Source organism: Podarcis erhardii, assembly GCF_964252035.2.
Source record: "Podarcis erhardii genome assembly, chromosome: 9".
NCBI classification, from domain to species: Eukaryota; Metazoa; Chordata; class Lepidosauria; order Squamata; family Lacertidae; genus Podarcis; species Podarcis erhardii.
This window is the reverse complement of record NC_138512.1, coordinates 70,417,570-70,440,525: the sequence shown is the minus strand read 5'-3', so window position 1 is coordinate 70,440,525 and position 22,956 is coordinate 70,417,570. Positions and strand designations below refer to the sequence as shown.

At 46.4% G+C, this 22,956-nt stretch overlaps 1 protein-coding gene and 1 long non-coding RNA gene across 6 annotated transcripts in view; both read left to right on the top strand.

Moving 5' to 3' along the window:
• Positions 1-17,938, top strand: part of SHROOM3 (shroom family member 3) — a 234,543-nt gene extending 216,605 nt beyond the window's left edge. For all 5 annotated transcript variants that reach the window (XM_081876598.1, XM_081876602.1, XM_081876600.1 and 2 more), the window contains 6 exons: positions 4,311-4,387; positions 7,830-8,687; positions 10,025-10,540; positions 13,805-13,958; positions 14,947-15,219; positions 16,350-17,938. In XM_081876598.1, coding sequence (XP_081732724.1) covers positions 4,311-4,387; positions 7,830-8,687; positions 10,025-10,540; positions 13,805-13,958; positions 14,947-15,219; positions 16,350-16,688 — 2,217 coding nt within the window. In that variant the 3' untranslated portion in view covers positions 16,689-17,938. The remainder of the gene's footprint in view (positions 1-4,310; positions 4,388-7,829; positions 8,688-10,024; positions 10,541-13,804; positions 13,959-14,946; positions 15,220-16,349) is intronic.
• Positions 17,939-19,755: 1,817 nt separating this feature from the next.
• LOC309350420 lies at positions 19,756-22,515 on the top strand. The gene is made up of 2 exons (XR_014160342.1): positions 19,756-20,079; positions 20,199-22,515. It is a non-coding gene; the product is annotated as an uncharacterized lncRNA (long non-coding RNA).
• Positions 22,516-22,956: the final 441 nt, after the last annotated feature.

The window sequence follows — 22,956 nt, the reverse complement described above, 5'->3', positions numbered from 1 at the left end:
ATAAGGGCAACTTTGGATGTGTCCCATTCATTTTCTCCTCACAGGGCTACCTGGGAATCTGACCCTGGGTCTCACCATTTCAAAGCCAGTGCTATAATACCCCCCCCTACACCGCAAATTGATTGTCATATTGTTTTATTGGTGACAATGGAATTTAAATTGGCTTTGGGCAAACGTTTTTAGTTTTAGCTCTGCCTCCAGCTGCTAAAAGCACTCTTGGGAAACCTGCCTGCCTGCTGAGGATTTTTAGAGAGACAAAAAACTGGGTTTCTGGAGGGAATAAACCACACAAAAACCATTTCTCCTCTTACTACCACCACCAGGTATTTTATAAGGCAATCTGGAAAACCATTTGCTCTGAGATTTCTCTTTGTAAAGCCCAAGAGCCCTGCCAGATTGCAAAATGCTTAGTCTGAGGCCTTTTGTTGTTTTCTTTTTCATGCTGGCTTCTCTGTGCTCTTCTGCTGGCTGTATCAGGTTGTCTTGTCAGGCCACCACCAGACCTACCAAGCTTATGTTTTCAAAACAGGACAGAATAAACAGCAAAGCAAAATAGTGAAGGAGTCAAAATGCTTAAGCAGCTGTGGACCACCAACTTTCTCATGTGTCCCTGGTTTGTAAGCAAATGTTCTAGCTGTGCCACGTTATCTAGCTAACATCCTTGGTGTCCAACCTGCATTTTGGCTCTTTTAAATTCGCTCTGTGAAACTGTGTTGACGGTGAGAGCCACTGCAGTCTTTACAAGCACATCCGGCATGAAGCTGAACTAGCTGGCATTTTAAGGAGCCAGTGTAGTGTAGTGGTTAGAGTGTCGGACTAGGACCTGGGAGACCAGGGTTCAAGTCCCCACTTGGCTGTGAAGCTCACTGGATGGCCTTGGGCCAGTCCCTGCCTCTCAGCCTAAGCTACCTCACAGGGTTGTTGTGAGGATTAAATGAGGAGTGGGAGAACCATGTATGCCACTTTGAGCTCCTTGGGAGAAAAATGTGGAATATAAATGGAATCAAATGGAGGTTTTTAAGCAGAGGTTGGATGGCCATCTGTCATGTATGAGATTCCTGCATTGCTTGGGTTCCCCTCTACAATTCTATGATTCTATAATTTGCAAGTATAATTTAGCCGCCCTGGGCCCAGTTTTTGAAGGGCGGGGTATAAATAAATTATTATTATTATTATTAATTATATGGGGTTTAACCATATAGATACTGGAATAGAACAACACCACTTTACATGTTAATATCTCATTTTATTCATTTATGGTATCTCTGACCCATCTTTCATCCAGCCGGTCCCAAGGTCAGAATTCAACGATAAAACAATAAAAGCAGAAAACATCCTCACATCAACAAGCAACAGCATTATAGTTCTCATCCCAAAGACCTGGATGAAGAGGTAGCCAACTGATAAAAAGTCAACAGTGTCAGCTGTAGACACACCAATGCAGTAGATCAGGGATGTCGCAACAGGTTGATCGGGATTGACTGGTCGATCCCATGGAGGTTTTGGTCGATCTCGGTCGATCTCAGGCTCCTTTTCCTTCTGGCCTCACCCTGTCCTCCATTTGCGCATGATCGCTAGAACAGGAGACGGAATTGTGAGGCTGTTTCTTTTCTTTTCTTTTCTTAGCAATCTTTTGGTGAGTGACTTTTCTCCCACCTTTCTCCTTCCTTCTCCCTAAAAAAAAGCTCAACCACTTTGCCCTGAAACACCCCCCCCCCCAAAAAAGTGGTAGATCACCTGCCAGTTTTTTATTTTGTGAGTAGATCGCAGTCTTTTGGGAGTTGGACGTCCAAGGGGGAAGTCATTCTGGAGATAGGGTGTCATTTCAGAGAAGGCCCTTTCATGTACCAGCATCTCTACCACATGCTTCACCTACTGGTGGGGCCACATGTAGGGTAGCTTCTGCAGACTTTCACCCACTGGCAGGATGATATGGGGTCAGTGTTTGCAAGTCATTTAGGGCTTAACTGTCAGCACCTTGAATTGAGCTTGGGAAATGAAAAGGCAGTCATTGAAGAGGCAAAGTGCATCCCAAGCCAGAACAGGGCATCTCACTGGTTCCAAAGACCTGTGAGTCCATCCTAGCCCCTCTGTCTTGCTGATTCAGTTTCAGGGTGGTTTTTTTGGAGGGAAGCCAATGTTTGGTGTATATGTGACCAAAGAGGGAGGAACTAAGTTGAATTGGAGGGTTTGAAAGCCTCTGTGGCCACACAAGTTCTCCAAGGCCTGGTCAATTTAATTGCAGCCAGCCTGTGGTTTGAATATGAATGTTTTCCTGCAAACCCCAACATGTTTTTAATAAGGGGACAAGAGAAGGGGGTGAGGACAGAGAAAGAGTAGCAGTTAAAGCAAAACAGGATCTTCTCTTTTTTCCCCTTGTTCCCTGTTTCCTTTTTTAAAAAATCAGGTTTGCCAAAGCCTTTTTATCTGTTGTTGCAGCAGCAGACGTGCCTCAGCTTTTGGCTTGCTATATATTTTTAAAAGGGATATATACTGTTCCCTGCAGACGGACTATAAATTACACTGCAGTGTCACTGAAGGAATTTGTTTAAAGATCTGAGGAAATTGATAGCTATGCGGAATTGCTGGCCCATCTGTCTTCAACCACACATTCTCCATCTTCTTCTGCGTCTCCTCTTTTAGCTTGTCTCAGCCTGCGTGCCGGGTAAATCTCCGGCTTCTAAATTTGGTCAAGCACTTATAACTCCCCACCCTGTCCTGGCTACCGCCTTTGCATCTAACAACAAAGCAAGGCAAACTTGGGGGGTGGGGTGGGGGGGAACAATCTTTGGAGTGGAGAATTATAGATTGAGTTGTGAGCTCCTTGATCTCAAAACATGCATCTCTTCACATCTGGCAACTATATTTGTGTGCAAATTCCCAGGCTCTTTGTCTTGTTCTAGAATTGGGCTTTTCCTGCTTTAAAAACTATTCACTGTATCTTAATAGGTAAGAATGTAATTGTCCAGGTGAATTTAAATTGGCAGCAAAGTCTCCCTGTGTCTTGGACGTCAGATGTTTTGGATTTCAGAGATGCTGATTTAGTCCAACATAATAATAATAATAATAATAATAATAATAATAATAATAATAATAATAATAATATCTTTATTGTCATTGCACCCTCTCGGGGACAACGAAAATTACTTGGCTGCTCCATCCACCCTGGTAGGGCACTCCACACAAAATCAGAACAACTATAAAAACACTAATTAAAACAATACAGTATAATACAGCAAGGAAGATTAGATGACTTTCAAAGTCCAGGTTTCCCATTCAGGGCCAAGATCGCTCTGGAGAAGAAGCTGTTCTTGAGACAGCTCGTTCTTGTCTTCATCGTCCTGTATCTCCGTCCCGACGGCAGGAGCTCGAAGAGACAGTGACCAGGATGCAATGGACCTTTTACTATGTCCAGTGCCTTCCTATGGCACCTTGTGGCATAAATCTGCTGCTCTTTGCTGCCTTAACAACTCTGCACAACCCCATCCTGTCCTGGGTAGTACAGCTTCCGTACCACACACATAAGCCATAAGTGAGCACGCTCTCAATGGCACAGTGATAGAAGGCAAGCAGCAGTTTCTGCGGAAGATGGTTTTTCCTTAGGATTCTCAAAAAGTACAGTCTCTGCTGCGCCTTCTTCACAAGCCCCCCACTCCAGGACAGATCCTCTTGTAATTCAATACCCAAAAATCTGAACGTTGTTACCCTCTCCACACAGACCCCATCAATCAAAAGTGGCTGGACATTGCTCTTCTTCAACATCCTTCCTGTTCTCATGGTGGCCAACCAGATGCCTGTGGAAAGCTCGCAAGCAGTATCTGAGTGTGACAGGTCTCTCCCCTCCTGCGGTTTCCAGCAGCTAATATTCCATAGAACCATAGAATGGTAGAGTTGGGACACCCAGAGAGCCTCTAGTCCCAACCCACAGCCATGCAGGAATCATAGCTGTCAACTTCCAGATTTGAAAATAAGGGATCAGCAGCCTCACCTGTCCCAGAGACCGTCTACGGGATATCTAACAATCTGGGATAGCAGCGGGAAACGGCACTGAAATAAGGAAATTTCCCGCAAAAAAAAAGGGAAAGTTGACAGCTATGGCAGGAATCTCAACATGCGGTAAAACTTAAAATTAAATACCCCCCATGGTTATTTAATTATAGAATGTGGCATGATGGGTTGTGTTAGAAGGTGGAATGTAAATATTTGAACAAATAAATGCATGTATTAATTACCATCCTATACTTCTAAAGCAGTATTTTTGCCTGCCTGCAGAATGTTCAGTTTTCTGTTTGCTTCTCTTTCTCCTCAAGGACATCCTGATGGGAGAAAGTAGTGAGTTCAGCCATTTTGTGAAAGATCCTTTCTATGTCGTGGCTGCTGGCACCAGGTAGGTACTTATTCTCTCCCTCCCTCCCTCCCTCCCTCCCTCCCTCTCTCTCTCTCTCTCTCTCTGTGTGTGTGTGTGTGTGTAGCACATACTACCAAATGACGACAGAACAGTTTCTGTAAGAATAAGTAAGGTAAAGGGACCCCTGACCATTAAGTCCGGTCGTGACCGACTCTGGGGTTGCGGCGCTCATCTCGCTTTATTGGCCAAGGGAGCAGGCGTACAGCTTCCAGGTCATGTGGCCAGCATGACTAAGCTGCTTCTAGCGAACCAGAGCAGCGCACGGAAACGCCGTTTACCTTCCCGCCAGAGCGGTACCTATTGATCTACTTGCACTTTGAGGTGCTTGCGAACTGCTAGGTTGGCAGGAGCAGGGACCGAGCAACGGGAGCTCACCCTGTTGCGGGGATTCGAACCGCCGGCCTTCTGATCGGCAAGTTCTAGGCTCTGTGGTTTAACCCACAGCGCCACCCGCGTCCCTTAAGAATAAGTAAACTACACCATTAAAAACCACAGCACACAGTGAAACTAATAGTAAGATAGTCATAGCATCTTAATAATAGCATAATGAATGTTCAAGGAAAGGGTTCTGATCACCTTATATTGGGGGGGGGGGGAGGAAATGCATTAAAAATAGTAGGTGAGCTTGCCCCATATATAGCTGGGGGGGGGGGAGCTTGCACACATCTTCATCAAGAGAAGCAGGTTAAAAAAAATAAAATCACAATTGCCTTTGGAACAAAAACAGAACCCTGTTTCAAGGTGTACTCCGAAGCAGTAAGGGAATCAAATATATCTGAAAAGATTGGCAAAGGCACAGAAACTATCCCAAAACTGATAAAACAAATTCAAAGGTATGTTTTCCCTGCGAACTGCATTCTTGCTCAGACACAAAAGGTTATTGGATTTTCTGTGCCCACTCGTAGCGCAATATCCATGCAGACTTTACCTTGAACCATGGTTACTGCTGCCACCTCCATGGTTGTTCCAAAGCAGCTCAGGATAATGCATAATACCTCCCACCCACGCTGCTAGCACACATCATGTGGTTATGTGCGTCATTGGTGTGATACGTAACCACACGGCCCTTCTTAACCGTTTGATGGAAAATGTTCACATTATCAGGAGAGGCGCAAGGGTCACAGTGAAGGAGGTGCAAGCTCACGATGTATTCTGAGTCAGCTGATGCAGACTCTGCTTTCTTTTGATGCACCACAAATAGCCTCTTATCACTTGGAGCAGCCTTTGCCAACCTGGTGCCCGCCTGGTGCTTTGAACTAAAACTGCCATCAGCTCCAGCCAGCATGGCCGTGCCATGCCGCTCAGTGCTTATGGGAGCTGTAGTCTGGAGGGCACCAGGTTTGCAAACACTGATGTATGGCTTTGAAAATAAAGAGTTTTAGGGAAGAGTGATTAACTTGGAATTGCAACAGCTAAGCCAGCCTTGGCGTCGGTGCCTGGTTTCTAGGAAAGTATTTTGAAGCCAGAGGAGCCAAGACTTTTGCCCCGTGGGAATCTAGCAAACAGTTTTCGAATAGCTTTTAGTGGTCTTTGCGTGAAAGCAACCCTGGCTGTCGTCTCATCCTTCCCAATTAATCAGTGTTCTGAGACTCTTTTTATGAGTTGGCTTCTGCATGCAGCTTCTTAAGTAACGAGATTGACACTTGCAGAGAAACGAGCCAACGGGAGCACGATATGGGCTATTAAGTAATATGCCTTGCTGCCAAGCCTGACATTCCTAAGTGCTTATTACCGTCTTAAGGTCTTCGGAATGCTGTTGCTGCATCAGCAATGTATGTGTTACATTAAGCGCATTCCTCTGGCGGAAAGCTTTTTTTGTGTTCAGGAATTGTTTCACAGTTCTCTCCCCCACCCCCGCTCCAAAGAAGGGAACCGGTTGAGTTGGAAAAGCAGTAGTTCACAGCAGACTCGCTAAATATGCAAATGAGCACTGGGCATTATTGAAGATGAGTCAAGGTGGGCCTCGTGAAAAGAAAGACTAGCTCACGGCTCTGCCAGAATTCTGAAGTTATCAATAAGCCAGAGATAATTCTTCACCATCCGTAAGGAAGTGAAGGTTTGTGGGCTTCCAAGGAAGCCTTTGATAAAGGCTTTTCATAAAACTGAATAGTTATGGTATAAGTTGAAACATCTTTTCCAGGAGCAACAGCTGGAAGAAAGAGATAGTGAATGTTAAAGGTAAAGGGACCCCTGACCATTAGGTCCAGTTATGACCGACTCTGGGGTTGCTGCGCTCATCTCGCTTTATTGGCCAAGGGAGCTGGCATACAGCTTCCAGGTCATGTGGCCAGCATGACTAAGCCACTTCTGGTGAACCAGAGCAGCGCACGGAAACGCCGTTTACCTTCCCGCCGGACTGGTACCTATTTATCTACTTGTACTTTGACGTGCTTTCGAACTGCTAGGTTGGCAGGAGCAGGGACCGAGCAACGGGAGCTCACCCCGTGGCGGGGATTCGAACCGCCGACCTTCTGATCGGAAAGTCCTAGGCTCTGTGGTTTAACCCACAGCGCCACCTGCATCCCTTCACTTTTCCTTAAAGGTAAAGGTAAAGGGACCCCTGACCATTAGTTCCAGTCGTGGCCGACTCTGGGGTTGCGGTGCTTATCTCGCTTTATTGGCAGAGGGAGCCGGTGTACAGCTTCCGGGTCATGTGGCCAGCATGACTAAGCCGCTTCTGGCGAACCAGAGCAGCGCACAGAAACGCCGTTTACCTTCCCGCTGGAGCGGTACCTATTGATCTACTTGCAATTTGACGTGCTTTTGAACTGCTAGGTTGGCAGGAGATAGTGAATGTTAGGCTAAAGCAAAAGGAACTACTTCAAGAGAAAGACAAACAGGCGTTATTTTCTGAAAAAGAAGGGATAAAAATATGCAATAGGAATGAATATCAGATAGCAATCATGGTGCCATATGGAGACTGTGAGGTGTACACACATTATTTAAAAAAGCAAGCACCCAGTCCTTAACACTGGGGAGAAAATTGCTTGTAAGCATAAGGAACATAGGGTAGAGACTCAGAGATCAGAAGCGGACTATGTGTTGTTCTTGGCAGAGAAGATTTCTGCTTTTACTTCATGCACCCAAACCTTCCCCTCCCACACAGCATGTTTTCAGTCTGCCTCCTCCACGGCTTGAGTTCTTGATAAAAGAAATAACACGTTCAGCAAGAACACAGATAATTGCAGTATAATGAGAATAATGGGTGCATGCAAAGGTTCTCCATTTGTGCAGGTTTTATTTTCATTGCTGAATTTTTGCAGCATTTGAACTTGGGGTATTATTATTATTATTATTATTATTATTATTATTATTATTATTGCTGCAAAAGCCTGGAGCCCGCATTGATATAAAATTGATGCATCAACTTGATTGCCTTTTTTTTTTTTTGAAAACTCACTAGTTTTATACCCTGTCCTAGATCATTCGGCAGCAAAGAAAGAAGTCAAAAAGAGAAATCGGCGTTCACACAATATCGCCCCCACACTCGCCATAGCAATGAGAGTGTCGGGAGCTCGTTCATTCCGAATGAGAGACAGAAAGCTCCAGATCTCCTCAGGCACCTCAGCAGGACCTCAGCATTTGCCTCACCTTCAGCAGATATGAAGGGTCATCATCCTGAACCTAAGCCAGGCGCCAGGCTTGCTACCCCTTCCAGATTTGGCTGGTCGCCATCTAACGGTGCTAACCCCATGCCAGCTCCCTCAGATTTCCAAGTTGCCAGTGAAAACCTAGTCACAAGATGGCACCCCAGACCTGAGAGCGATGACATTGTTCAGGGCCAGGTTCCAGAAAGTTCCAACGGCCCACCTAAAGAGCCGGTGGAAGATATTACCTGGAGATGGAAGGCGACGCTGCCTCTAAGGCACCTCCCTCCTACAATTAAACGGATCAAAGATGACGGCCCCTCCAGAAGCGCAGTGCTTTTTCAGACATCTGGGCAGAAGGCCTTCCAGAGGTGGCAAAGCCTTCCATCGCAAAACAGCTCCTCTTCTGAGCCAGAGACTCCTTCTGGCCAAAGCAGGCTCTCCCTCCGCATCTCAGAGTCCTGCCTGCAGGTGTCTCCTCAGGAAGAGGGCGATGACGACGTTTTCTTCCAGCCTCGTGTTTTGGATGCCGCCTATGAGCTTTCGCCCCCTCCACTCCTCGCCCAGAGCCCCAGCAGTGCTGCTGAAAACACCATGGAAGAATTCCCCCCTCCTCCTGCTGGCATTCTGGAAGAGAAGGATCCAGCAGCTGGGAACACTGCCAGCCTTGGAGAGGAAGGGTCTGCACACAGGTAAGGCTCTTCTTGCGCGCCCATCCCTGCTCTTACTTTGCAAGCAATCCTTCTTGGCTTGGAATCAACTTGATCCCCTCCCCCTCCCCCTCTTTCCTTTTTCCTTTCTCCTTCTGTGATGGAACTCCTATTTGGGGACTTCCCTGGTTTTTTTCTGGCACACGTAGGACCAGTCTGAATAGTTGGCCTTGGTGAAGATTTGACTTTTCATCCTCAAAAAGTTCTTGATTTGAGTTTCTTTTGAAATGAGGCAGTGTTTTAATGTTGTATTTTAATCTTGTTTTTAAGTATCTTAAGCAATTGTTTTTATACCTGGTGTTAGCCACCCTAAGCCCAGTCTTGGCTGGGGAGGGCGGGGTATAAATAAAAATTTTTATTATTATAATATTTTTTTAAAAAATATTTTTTATTAAATTTTCCATTTTAACAATCCAATCAAATCACATTTAATATTCCAATTTATAAAAATACATATCATATAGTCCAAATATTCTGCCAAATTATAAAAAAAAAATGGGACTTCTCATGCTTCGATTTCGGTGGGGCTCTGATTATCTTATATCTCTACTGCCTTGAGTTTCCAATAGAAAATTTATTGTTGTTGTTGTTGTTGTTGTTGTTGTTGTCGTCATTCTTCGTGTTTGGTTTCTTGGGATTCCAGCAACAATAACTTTAAAGGGTGCATAGAGCCTCAATTTTTATTTGATCTGCTTGTTCCAAACTAACCATATATTTGCTCCCAAAAGCTTTACAGCTGTTGAGGTCAACTGTTCTTTGAATAAAAATTGCCCAGTGCTCACATAAGTTTTTGAAACCTTGGCATGTAACTTCTGATTATATTTGATCTCAGTAGATATTCAATGGCAGTTAATCCAGGCAGTATTTAATTCTATTTCAGTCATTCCTAAACTGGGGGGGGGGTATGCACTGGCCCTTTGGTTCCATAAATTCATCCCAAGTGTCCCCATTGTTCAAATTAAAAATATTTAGTTTAACTAATTCAACAAAATTGATAAACTTCATCCAGTGATGCCAGCTTTTCCGAGTCTGATAGTCATTTATATCCCCTGCTGACCCCTTGCCTCTTAGCACCCTCTGCCTGGTAGATCATGCCCCCCCCCCCGAACGGTACCACCCACTTTAGGAACCACTGTTCTTTTTTTGATAGTTGGCATATTCATATTAGTAGGCATGCATTTAATGGCTGGCCTTGTTTGATGGTTACTGCACATGACCGAGAAGCTCAAATGATTTTGTTCTTGCCTTGGGAGAGGCATGTTAGCACAGAGTTTCAGAAACCCAGGTTTAAAATAGCTTTCCCCCCTGCTTATCGGCAGAAACTTCAAAAGGATTCCCAGGAACTTTGGCGAGAGAGAGAAAACGGGACCAAACGCTGCCTCCACTGCCAACGCCAAGAGCAGCCGGGCTGCTTCACCGCCCCCTGCCGGAACCTCAGGACCCAAAGCGAATGGCGTCGCGCCTTTCTCGGAAGCACAACCGCCGCCTCTGCCTGCTCAGGGGCTGCCTGACGAAGCTCCTGCCAGCCAGCCTCTCACACCTGTCATCACCAGCAGGGATCCCGAAAGCGGTGACCTCAGCCCCGAGAGTAACCCAGGGAAGATGAAGACCCCGGAGGACATCAAGGAGGAGGCTTTGGCAAAGGAGATCATCCACAAGGACAAGTCGCTGGCCGACATCCTGGACCCCGACTCCAAGATGAAGACCACCATGGACTTGATGGAAGGGATATTTCCCAGCGGGGCCAGGATGCTTCGAGAGAACTCGAAGAGGAAACCGATGCAGAAAAGGGCCAGCAGCTCTGGCAGTGGCTCTGTCCTGCCCAGTGATAGCAGGTAAGTCCCATTTCCTTAAGGTTTTTGCACCCCATAGAGCAGATATTTTTTACACTCCACTTACACGATGGGCCATGTTTTAAGCTCCATCTGCCTTTTTATCAGGCACCCATCCTGATATGTCTGCACAAAATTTGTGCTGAGGTTATATGACGTTACCTGAGCATTGAACGTTCATCACAAGCGCAGTATTATTATTATTATTATTATTATTATTATTATTATTATTATTATTACAAGGTTATACGATGTCGCCATCTGGTCCTTGTTAACCTGCACCTTCCAGTGCAGTTTCCCGTCGTTTCTTTTAAGAAAAGAGTTGGGAAATTGCATGGAGTAAAAACCACTAGATGGCAATATTGCATAACCTCCAGGCAAATCTTGTGCAGGAAAACCAGGATGAATGCTCCATAAACAAGCCCATCTGGAAGCGCCCCTGGGTGTTAAAATCTTCCTTCTCTCCAGTTTGCCCAATGGGGATGTTTCCCCCAAAGCACGCCCACAGCTGATGTCAACTGTTACGTCAGATGGGTGGAGATGCAGCTGCCAAAAAATGATCATAAGCCTTGAAGTGGATTCCCAGTTGTGCATTGGCAAGGAAAGCTTGCTGTCACCAGTCAGCTGACCAGTGCTGAGTGCATTGTGGAGCTCTCTGTCAGGAACCATCATAGGGTTCCCTTGACCCATCAGGACCTCCATAGGGCAGCTACTGCCTGCCCCAAACAGGCTTTCCGTGAGTTCAAATATTCCTTTGCGCCGCTGGCTTAAATCGAAGTGCAAATGGGCTGTACGGAACATTGGTGTTCTTGTTTGTTGTTGTTTAGTCATGTCCGACTCTTCGTGACCCTATGGACAAGAGCACGCCAGGCACTCCTGTCTTCCACTGCCTCCCGCAGTTTGGTCAGACTCATGTTTGTAGCTTTGAGAACACTGTCCAACCATCTCGTCCTCTGTCGTCCCCTTCAACATCAAAAAAACGAAGATCATGGCCACTGGGCCTATCACCTCCTGGCAGATAGAAGGGGAAGAAATGGAGGCAGTGAGAGATTTTACTTTCTTGGGCTCCATGATCACTGCAGATGGTGACAGCAGTCACAAAATTAAAAGACGCCTGCTCCTTGGGAGAAAGGCGATGGCAAACCTAGACAGCATCTTAAAAAGCAGAGACATCACCTTGCCAACAAAGTCCATATAGTTAAAGCCATGGTTTTCCCAGTAGTGATGTGAGAGCTGGACCATCAAGAAGGCTGATCGCCGAAGAATGGATGATTTTGAATTATGGTGCTGGAGGAGACTCTTGAGAGTCCCATGGACTGCAAGAAGATCAAACCTATCCATTCTGAAGGAAATCAGCCCTGAGTGCTCACTGGAAGGACAGATCGTGAAGCTGAGGCTCCAATACTTTGGCCACCTCATGAGAAGAGAAGACTCCCTGGAAAAGACCCTGATGTTGGGGAAGATGGAGGGCACAAGGAGAAGGGGACGACAGAGGACGAGATGGCTGGACAGTGTTCTCGAAGCTACCAGCATGAGTTTGACCAAACTGCGGGAGGCAGTGGAAGACAGGAGTGCCTGGCGTGCTCTGGTCCATGGGGTCACGAAGAGTCAGACACGACTAAACCACTAAACTACAACAAATCCATCCCTGCTGGTTTAATGCACAGAAGCACACACAGCGCCGGCTTTTCTTTTTGCAAAGCACCCAAAGAGCTATTCCAGACTCCTACCTGCTCCCCTGAAAATGGACACAGCTTGATTTTTTCTTGTCTGTGTTAATGGTGCAAGGGTAGGATGTCACATAATCTCTGCAAGGACTTTCTTTTGAAAGAAAGCACACGATATCTAAGAATCAATCCATCCTGCAGCTTGAGAGGAATGTGCAGAATGAATAGTGCCTCTTTCTTCTGGTGGCTCTCGAGTTCAGTTCAGGGAACGGTTATGATTTCTCAGAAACCTATTGGAGTGCAGGAGGAGCGGAGCCTCCGGTCTGGTGGGGCGGGGAGCAAATTTGGTTCTCCAAGTCACTCTGTCTGGCCTCTGGGACTCTCCCAACACCACACTCTCTCGCCAGCCACACACCACCTCTTCCCAGGCCACTGCCTTTAACAATCCTGCTTCGCAGTCTCCTGACGTGCTCTCACCTGGCTGGAATATGTCCTTAAACTCTGATTGGACCTTTTGGTTTCCTGAAGCAAGGCCAGTGAGAGGCGTGGCCTGGGAAGGGGTGTGGCCTGGAGGGGGCTGCATTTGGGCATTTGATGAAGACTGTCAGTAGCCCATGCGCCTCATTCAGGTGGTCCATGGCATGTTGGCGAAGAACACTTGCAGTCGCAGTTCTCCTGAATTTAAATGGCAAAGCAATAAAATCATAGCTGTCAAGTGTCCCTTATTTGGCGGGACAGTCCCTTATCCCAGCGCCGTGTCCCACTGCTGCCCCCTTACTGATGATGTCCCTTAAATTTCCCGGGTTTCAAAGGAAGCAGCTCCTCTCCCTCCCTCCTTGCCGGCCAGGGAGGAGGGAGGCTCCAGCTGTGTTGCTTGGCTGTGTTGCTCATCCAATAAGGAGTCTAAGAACGACTGGGGGGGGTGGAGCTTGCATGCCTTGTGCCGATCAAATCGGCTGCGTTGCCTGGGGACTCGCCTTTGCTCAGCGCTTCCCAGCGGAGAGCTGACTGTGGTTTTCCTTGAGGCTTGAGGCTTCGTCTGGCTGTTGGCTGGGCTTTCTGCCTTTGGCTCGGAGGGGCTCAGAAGTTGAACTTGGAAAATCCCTTATTTTGGCTGCTGATCCCTTATTTCCGTGGCTGCTGGTCCCTTCTTTTCAAATCTGTAAATTGTCAGCTATGAATAAAATTACATTGTAAGAACCAAAAGAGCAGTAAAAATGAAATTACAAATCATTCACCACCTAGCACACTAGGGAGAAAAATCATTAAGTGGTCTGCCAAGACTCTCAGTGATTTTTAGTGGGAGGGAGCGGTTTAGGCAGTCTTGTGCTATATGTGTAGAGATGTTGATTAAACATGAACCGTTTTTTTAAAAAATGGTTAAACTTGCGCCATCTGGTGGCAATCCCCAATTAAATTCACTTACTTGTGGGAAATGTACCAAAGAAGCCATGGGTTTGGGATCTCAAAGCAAGGCACGAGGGCAGAGTTCAAAATTCCTTCTGCAGTTTGTGCATGTGTGTTTCTTCATCGGTACAAGAATGGCAGCCGTGTATGTCCCAGACGCCTACATTCATATCTGTTCTCTGCCGTGGTTTAGGAAAGATGAGAAAGAAGCTTCTGCCTCAATGCTGGCCTCATGCTCAGCTTACTACAACGTATCAGTACCCAAAGCCGAACTCCTGAACAAAATCAAGGATTTGCCAGAGGAAACAGGTGGCGATGAAGAGCAGGTGGCAATCAATGAGAAAAAGGTGAGTTTTGAGCATCTCTCAGCACAGAAGGAACCAAGGTCAGTCATGATCATAACCGGAGCTCTGTCAGTCCCAGAGATCTGTGATTGCACTGTGCAAGGAGCAGAGTTAAACAAGAAAAACCATGCTTCTAACCCTTAAGACTAATTAATGGCAGTTATGTTCATGCACAAAATCCAAGTGGTTTGTGCTCTGCTGGTGTGCTCCTAGCTGAAATTTGACAAGTCCCCACCTTTTGAAACATAAAAGATTTCTGAAGATCTGAGGTCTTCTGTTGAAAACAGAAATAGTTTAATTTCTGGCTCAAGTCAGATATTTGTAGTAAAGCTGCTTCCATTGGTCAGCTTAATTCCTCAATTCAGTGTGTACCTATGACCTCCTGTTGGTTGGTGCTATGCAAGCAAAAAAGTGTGGGTGGCTTTTCATTTTCATTTTTAAGAGATCTCTTAATGCAGTTACCCCGTGCTGCCAGAAGAAGGCATTTTCTCTTTATTTACGCAAAGGCAAGCGATTCTGTCCCCAGGGTGAAATTCTCCAACTTGCCTTCTAGTTCTTGAGCAAATGAAGCCTATACTGTACTACTGAGAACACCATTGCACAGGATTGTTCCTTAGAAGGTCAAACAACTGAATTGTTTATCACAATAGCATCCATAATGGAACCCTTATTCTTGATTAGTTTCTTTGTATACATAGTTTTTTTAAAATTTTATTATTAATAGTTTTCAGTACAGTATACATAACTTTTATTGGCTGGAGGAATTCATAAGGAATGTTCAGACACATGCTTTAAAACAGGTGTTGGGTGTCCGGGGTTCTCCAAATGTTGCTGGACTACATCTCCCATCATCCTAGACCTCGTTGACTGTGGCTGATGGGAACTGGAGTCCATTGGAATATCTGGAGGGCCACAGTTTCCACACACCAACTTTTGACGGCTGCCTGACATAGTAGTAGAGGATGATTTTTCCTCAATTCTGTCCCACCAGGCTGAACTCATTGAGAGCTTGTCCCACAAGCTGGAGACCCTGAAAGAAGCCAAGGAGAGTCTGCTGGCAGACATCAAGCTCAACAATGCCTTGGGAGAAGAAGTCGAAGCTTTAATCAGTGGCCTATGCAAGCCCAATGAGTTTGAGAAATACAGAATGTTCATCGGAGACCTGGATAAAGTGGTCAATCTCTTGCTTTCACTCTCAGGACGCCTCGCTCGGGTGGAGAATGTTCTCAGCAGCCTCAGTGAGGATGCAGATAACCAAGAACGGGTAGGTAGATTCAGAAAACTGGCGTGCAAATGTTCACTCTTGCCTGCGCACGAGTGGCGCTTCCCTACAGCAGCATCTTCAGCAATGAAAGTGGGTTGAAAAAGCTCTCCACTAAACCAAGCGCCATAAGCTTGGTTTAGGGAGCTTACTGCACAAGTGAGTTCCCTGGTTCGCTTCAAGCTCAAAGGCAGCTCCTCCCACCCTGTCTTGTCCTCCCCATTGCAGTGAATGAGACAGCTCTTGCATCCAGGGGCAGCACAAGGCAACCTGTGGGTCCCCAGATGTTGGACTACAACTCCCATCATCTCTGAGCTCTGGCCTTGCTAGCTGGGGTGGTAGGAGTTGTAGTTCAACAACATCTGGGGACCCACAGGACTCTGAGACCACAGCCCTAATCCCATTCACTGGGCAGTGATTTTTTAATATATAATAATAATTTATTGTTTGTACCCCACCCATCTGGCTGGGTTTCCCCAGCCACTCTAGGCGGCGTCCAACAAAGACCAAAATACACTAAAATGTCACACATTAAAAACTTCCCTGAACAGGGCTGCCTTCAGATGTCTTCTGAATGTCAGGTAGTTGTTTATCTCTTTGACATCTGATGGGAGGGTGCTCCACAGGGTGGGCGCCACTACTGAGAAGGCCCTCTGCCTGGTTCCCTGTAGCTTTGCTTCTCGCAATGAGGGAACCGCCAGAAGGCCCTCGGCGCTGGATCTCAGTGTCTGGGCAGAACGATGGGAGTGGAGACGCTCCTTCAGGTATACTGGGCCGAGGCCGTTTAGGGCTTTAAAGAATCAACACCAACACTTTGAATTGTGCTCGGAAACTTTTGAAATCTACTTAGAGAAAGGGAGAGGGACAATACTTCAGTATGGTCCATTCTGTGCATCCCCCATGTGTGGGATGCCGGAACACAACCGCATCTATTCTTGAAAGCATGAAAGCAATAGGTTGAAGACATTCGTGCGAATTGCCCCATGGAGTTTAACAGGACCTGCTTCTAAGCGGACGTAGTTAGGAATGCACTGAGACAGTGGGGAAGGGAATAGACGGGGGCGAATTTTAGCCAGAAGAGCTGTGCCCCTAAACCTCTCCCTTTTCCTTCCCTCCCACCCCACGCGGGACAGAGCTCTCTGAACGAGAAGCGGAAGATGCTGGCTGGCCAGCACGAAGACGCCCGCGAGCTGAAGGAGAACCTGGACCGGCGAGAACACGTGGTCTTGGACATCCTATGCAATTACCTCTCGGGGGAGCAGCTCCGAGACTACCAGCATTTCGTGAAGATGAAATCTGGGCTGCTCATAGAACAGCGCGAGCTGGACGACAAGATCAAGCTAGGGCAGGAACAGCTCAAGTGCCTTCTGGAGAGCCTCCCCACGGACTTCGTGCTTAGCAGCAGAAAGGGAGCCGAACCTCCGACATCCACTGGGACCAGCCGACCTCCAGCGCCAGCATCTTCGCTCTGACCTTTCCCGACGCGGCTGCGTCAAACCTTTTCTTCTCAGAATTATTTAATCAGAAACCTCTTTTAACTTTTTTAAAAAAAAAGAATTGAGGGAGGAATTAATTATTATTTTTTAATTAACGTTGGGGTGGGGGTGGGGAATAAACAGCACGGAAATATTTCTTTTTCTTCTTCATCCTCTCCCAGAGATCACGACTTAAATCTGTGTGAAATACATTGGATTCTTGCGGCCAAGCAAGATGCAGAAGAGACTGGCAGCAGGTTCTATGAGGGAGGTCGTTAGCTAATTATAAATAAACTCAAGCTGTCCCTGCTGAAGGAGTCTTGCCCCCTCCCCCTCTGAGCCCCTGACGGTCATTAAAATAATGAAGGATATACAATAATGAAGCCTTAATTAAAATATTAATGAGAGACCTGCTGTCTTGAACAATATCCATATTTATATTTTTTAAAGCTACAAGATAGAATTCTGTAAAGATTTTGTACATACGCTAACCAGTTATCGATTCTACTTCAATATGTACGTAGGGGGGAAATGGTTAATTTTTTTTTTTTTTTGTACTTCACATGGGGAAAGAAAAGAGGAACACCCTCGATCCCACCCGCCCCCCAAAAAACCCATAGTCACGCACCATATCTAAATAAAGGACTAGCAGGAAAAGCTACAGGCCAGGATCCAAGGATGCTTGCATGCAGAAAGATGTACTTTGTGAATGTCAGCCCAGACGTTGGATGTGGGTGCAGTTTGGCATCTCGTTTTCCCTGGGCAAGGATCCCCAGTCAGAGTGCTATGGCTCTGTCCTTATTCTCTCTCTCCCTGCATGGTGGGATCCAGTGCAGGTCCATGAGCAGGGTCCCCACCCGTGTACCATCGAGGCGGTCGCTGGATTGCAGCTTTTTATCTCTCTCAGTGCCCAGTGAATGCTGCCAGTAAGTGACCTTTCCACGAAAGCGTTGCACAGCAAAATCCCGTCTTCCAGATCTGCAGTGCGGAGCAGCCGCCGTTGGAACAAGCACTTGTGTGAACCGAACAACTCAGGAGTCAACGTGAAACTGAAGCAAAGAGATACTTCCTCCTTGAGACTCTCTCTTGTGGGCTCTGTGATATTATTATTTTTTACAAAAAGAAAAACAGTAACAAGAGAAAGCATGGAACTGCATGCAGCCTGCAAACTTATTTGAACGACTTCTTGAGGTGGTTCATTGAATGTCCTTATTTATAGATTGCTTTAAACGGAAACGGAAATGAAATCCTTAGCCTTGGTTGTTTCTTTTAAATGTAGCAGTGCTTTGCTTAAACCCCATTGGAACTGGTCATTCCCCCAAAGCCATCCTTACCCAAAACTGAGGTAGGAAGCACAAAAGTTGCGCAGGTAGAGTTGCCCATCCCACACTCTCTTCAACACTCTCTGCTAAAAGCCTGCCCCTTTGTTTAGATGGGAGACCTTTATCAGACCCCATTCTCTTGTGGGCAACCTGGGGGAGGGGGCAGTGGCGAGAGAGTCCAGGTGCAGAAATGGGTAGAGCAAAAAGTGGGCTACACTCCAGCTATGCAAAAGTCAGATTCCAACACACATCTCTCCCATCTTCCAAATGAGCCATAATCCCAGTTCAAGGACCCTTTCCAGCCAGGCAAAAGCCCTTGTGGAGGACACAGCCATTGAGGGGCTTAGCCTAGTGCAGGCATTGGCAAACTCTGCCCTCCAGATGTTTTGAGACTACAATTCCCACCATCCCTGACCACTAGGGATGATGGGAGTTGTAGTCCCAAAACATCTGGAGGGCCAAATTTGCCTATTCCTGGCCTAGTGGATAAGAAGCAAAAACAAAAAATATATTATTTGGGGTCAGATGGGCCTAGAGGGTGACAATTGGCTCTTGGAGGTTCATCATCTCTGATTTTGATGAAACATAATACTGCCTCCATGTGCTCTGCTCTATATCTTTTAAGACATACTAAGGCAGAGAGAGACCTTCCTGTTTATGCTGGGTGACCAGCGTTCAGCAAAGACCTGGCTGCTTCCAGATGCGTTGAGGGGTCCATAGGATATCAGCAGAAATGTATCTGCTGATTAATGCATTTGCAGGGAGGTTGCAAAGAGGAGACTTGACTCTTTGTGCATTTGCCGACACACCCACCCTGGATCCACCTCACCCCCGGATTCTTTAGGGGGAAAGAAAGTTTTAAAAGTCATGGCCAGCAGGTGTGGGCAGGCAATGTGGCAGGATAGAGCCAGTCAGCTGCCACCTGCCAACTTCCCCTTGCTAGCTACCCCACTCGTGGTGAGCATTATGGTGGAAACATGGAGTTACGAAGCCTGCCTTTCACTTGTAATGCACAGCTCTGCCCAGAGTTTAATGACAAGGAACAGGAGTGCTATTTTTAAGAGCATTTCTTCCTATAGGTTTTCATTTTCGTAGCTTGTCTTAACTATTGCAGCATTGCCAGCGAGGCAAACAGCCAGCCTCTCTTTCCAAACAAAGGGATTTTGTGATGTTTGAAAGAAATGCATGCCTAGCAAGCACACGGGTTTACTTAATTGTTGGTGGAAGTGGCCCAATCTGACTGCCAAAGGTGTCCAAGGGAATCAGCTGTTGAGACTCTGTTCACCTGCAGCTTGTACGGTAAAGGCCAGTGTGGTTGCTTAGCTTGGATAATAGACCAGTTGCGTCACCTTTGATGTGGCTGACCAGACTTCGGCTACCTCTGATTTGATGCTGTTGCTCCTGCAACCTGGAATGGATCCCCTTCTGTGCCCTCCACATATTTCCACTAAGCTGGGATGGGGAACCTGTGGTCCTGCAGATGTTGCTGAACACCCATCAGCCCCAGCCAAGATGGCTAATTCTCCAACAACATCTGGAAGGCTGCAGGACACTTATCCTTGCACTAAGCTTCATTAACCTCTTCTGTGGCAGCTTTTTCCGAATATGCAAGGCCTGTTCATTTTCACAGTGACTCTCTAACAAGCAAGTAGGTCTCTTACTCCTCTTCCTTACAGACATGAGGCAAGGCTGAAAAAATGGTGAGTTAAACCAGCCAGGGACTCATCAACCTTCTAGCAACCTTCTAGCTGTTCCCTTGTGTTGGAGGACACAGCTGCTTATTCCACCCTGCCTGTCCTTAGTTCACACGATCTGGCACACTACCTCAGGTGCAATGGAGGAAGTTGTCTCATCGCTAGTGTTGAAGCAAGAGTCTGCTGCCCCTCTGGTTGGCTTCCGTATGTGGAATGGTGGGGAGAGAGGAATACCATCATCTCCGCCTAGGGCAAGATTTGCTCTGCCTTTATTTGCCCTGCAAGGTGCATCACTTCCAGATGTTTCCCAAGGTCTGAAATTTTATATGTTGCCCTGCAGAAGGGCAAGTCTACCGAATGCTTATCACAGTGGTTCTCAACCTGTGGGTCCCCAGATGTTGTTGGACTACAACTCCCATCATCCCTGAGCTCTGGCCTTGCTAGCTAGGGGTGATGGGAGTTGTAGTCCAACAACATCTGGGGACCCACAGGTTGAGAAAGGCTGGTTTATCGTGTTTGCGCTGGATCAGAGCATATTCTGCCCGTGGGAAAGCTCCCTAGCCTAACTGTGAAGCCGAATCTCTTACAGTGGTGATTTTGTTTTGCCTGTGTGAAAAGCATTTCTTCCAACAATCGAGGAGGTATTTGGTTCATCTCCATTCAATGGGGGTTTGTCCTCCGCATTGTTCTATCTGGATGTTGATTGGCTCCAAGCAGCTTCTCTGGCTCTGATCCTTTATCTTGCCAGATAAAGTTTGTTCCAAAGAAACCACGTGGAGTGCTTTCCGTTTTGCTCTTTGTAGAGAAGCAAGCACAGAAGTCTAAAATGCATCTTTTAGCAGCAACTCGGCCTCAAATCCATAGTATCCTATTGAGCGCTGTGCAGAATCTCAACCCATCACAATTTAGGCTCTGCTGCAGTTCTAAGATTTGGAATCAGACCCGTTTTGCAGTGTAGGTGCTTTTTGTATACTCAAGGCATAACTTGTAATACTCTATGCTTTTGATGAATTGCCATGCTGCTCCGACTAGGATGCTTCTTGGTTTCAGTATAATTGTGCTTTTGGGAGCTCTGGGAGGATTTTGGACCAGTAGAACAGGGGTGGCCAACATGGTGCCCTCCAGAAGTTGCAGGCCGACAACTCCCATCATCCATGACCTTTGGCCTTTGTTGGCTTGTGCTGATGGGAATTGTAGTCAGATATTGTCTGAAGGGCACCACGTTGGCTAAGCCTACCGTAGATCAGGAGGGATCTTGGCATCCTTGCCTTTGGCTTACATGATCTGTGGAAAAGTCTTGATCCTAGCATCTCCTTAGGCTGTGTTGTAAGGCTCTTGTTTACACTGCATCCTGTGAGTTTCCCCCACTGGTTTGGGAAGTTGTGTATATAATCCAAAACTATCCTGTTTCTATCCTGTCATTTCTTATGAAATACTGTGTTTTGAGACATTTTCCCCAAACCAGTTTTGATCCAAATTGAGAAAACGAAAGACTTGGCTGTGTTTTAAGCTGGTAAGCTGTTCAAAGCCGATAAGTTACAGGAGGTGGAATAATGGTGTTGCTATCACTGAAAGATGGAGAGCCCATTTCTGGTTAAGTGCTAAGCTGGTTGTCATAGGACATTTCTGGATGGCAGGTTCAGTAGACCAGCTGGGCTTGCTGCTGGTCCAAAGAGCACAGTTCAACATGGGATAGTACAGAACTACCTTGTATTTCTTGAGGTACCTTCCACCACAAGCAGCCTCCTTTGGTGATGCAGTCGAGTGCCGAGTGAGGAAGGCTGGTGTGGCGTTTGAATATTTACAGTGTCACCAAGATCCCAGGGCAAACTCGCATCAGCTTTGCCAGTGGGCTGCATCCAACATTCTCTGTCTGCTAATGCAAGGGATCTTGTGCTAGCAGGGGGGTAAGCTTTAATGTTACGCAACTGAGGGATCCAATGCAAAAGTCGCATTAGCAGAAACCCTTCGTGCAACAGGCTGCTCCACTTATTATGCAACAAAAGTTACCAGCAACTTGCTTATGCATTCTTTTGCCCGACAATGCTTCCCTAGTGCAAAATTTTTATCCCGTGGAGCACTATACCACTAAATGATTTTAAGGCAGCTCTACATTGAATACACTCCAATATGTCCATAATCACTACTAGCCCCTTAAAAATGTCCTAGCCCACTTGCCTACACAGCTCTCTGTTGGGGTTTTGTGGCATACAGAGAGCATAAAGAGAAAACTCACCAACTCAAGCTTCCCAAGCTGGTGGCCTAGAAATTATTCTTGCATGCCCTCAAGCAAATGGGCAAGACTGGCTATTGACAATAATGTGGTTTTGGTGGCCTTAAAAATCTATGTCTGTCTTGTGGCAGGCAAGGGGACTCCAGTTGTGTGTGCGTGTGTGGACAAGATGCCAGGGCTGGGTCAAGACATTTTGGCATCTGAGGTGAACCACAAAAAGGCACCCCTCTTCCCTGCCAGGGAAGTTGGGTCAAGTGAAGATCTACATCAAGAACAAGGGGGAATGAGGACCTACATTGGGTTCTGCTGTCCCTGTTGATTCTGCCGCCTGAGGCAGTCACCTCACCTTGCCTCATGGGTTGGCCGGCCCTGCATAGCACCCTTTTGTTCCTGCTTTGCGTGGGTTGTTGGTTGGTTAAAGAAAAGGGTTTGTTTTGTTTTTGCACTGCCTCATCTAAAGATTGTCATGATTCTCTGGGTTGTTGTTTTTTTTAATTTTATGAATGATCAACATTGGTAAAGAGGATGGTGATGTGTACTTGGAAACAATTAAAGGTTAATAGTTCACTGTGCAATTGTTTCTTCCTGCCTCAAGTGTGACTTCTGATCCTTTCGTTTCCTTTCGGGCTAAGCTCCACTGGCCTGTATCAAGAGTGTTGCTATTTGCGGGTGGGATTCAATCGCACATGGGCAAATTCAGGGTGCACAATGGTAGTTTATTGGGAGGTCCCACCCAACAAACCTGCTTCCCCAAAAGAGAGGACTTTTGCAATAAGGAAAGTGATAGAAAAATGGACTGGAAAGTGTTGGATAATGCTTCCTTTGACACAACATCATCAAACTTTCCTGCAACCAAATGAGGATATATGCTCATTCAGCAGCCAACATAATCTGAACCCCTTGCAAACAAAATCAGGATGAATTCTCAATAAGCAGGTCATCTGGATGTGGCTTTGGAAGCAAATCCTTCCCTAGCTTTTCTCTTCACTAAAAGACCACATGGTGGTGCATTGGTA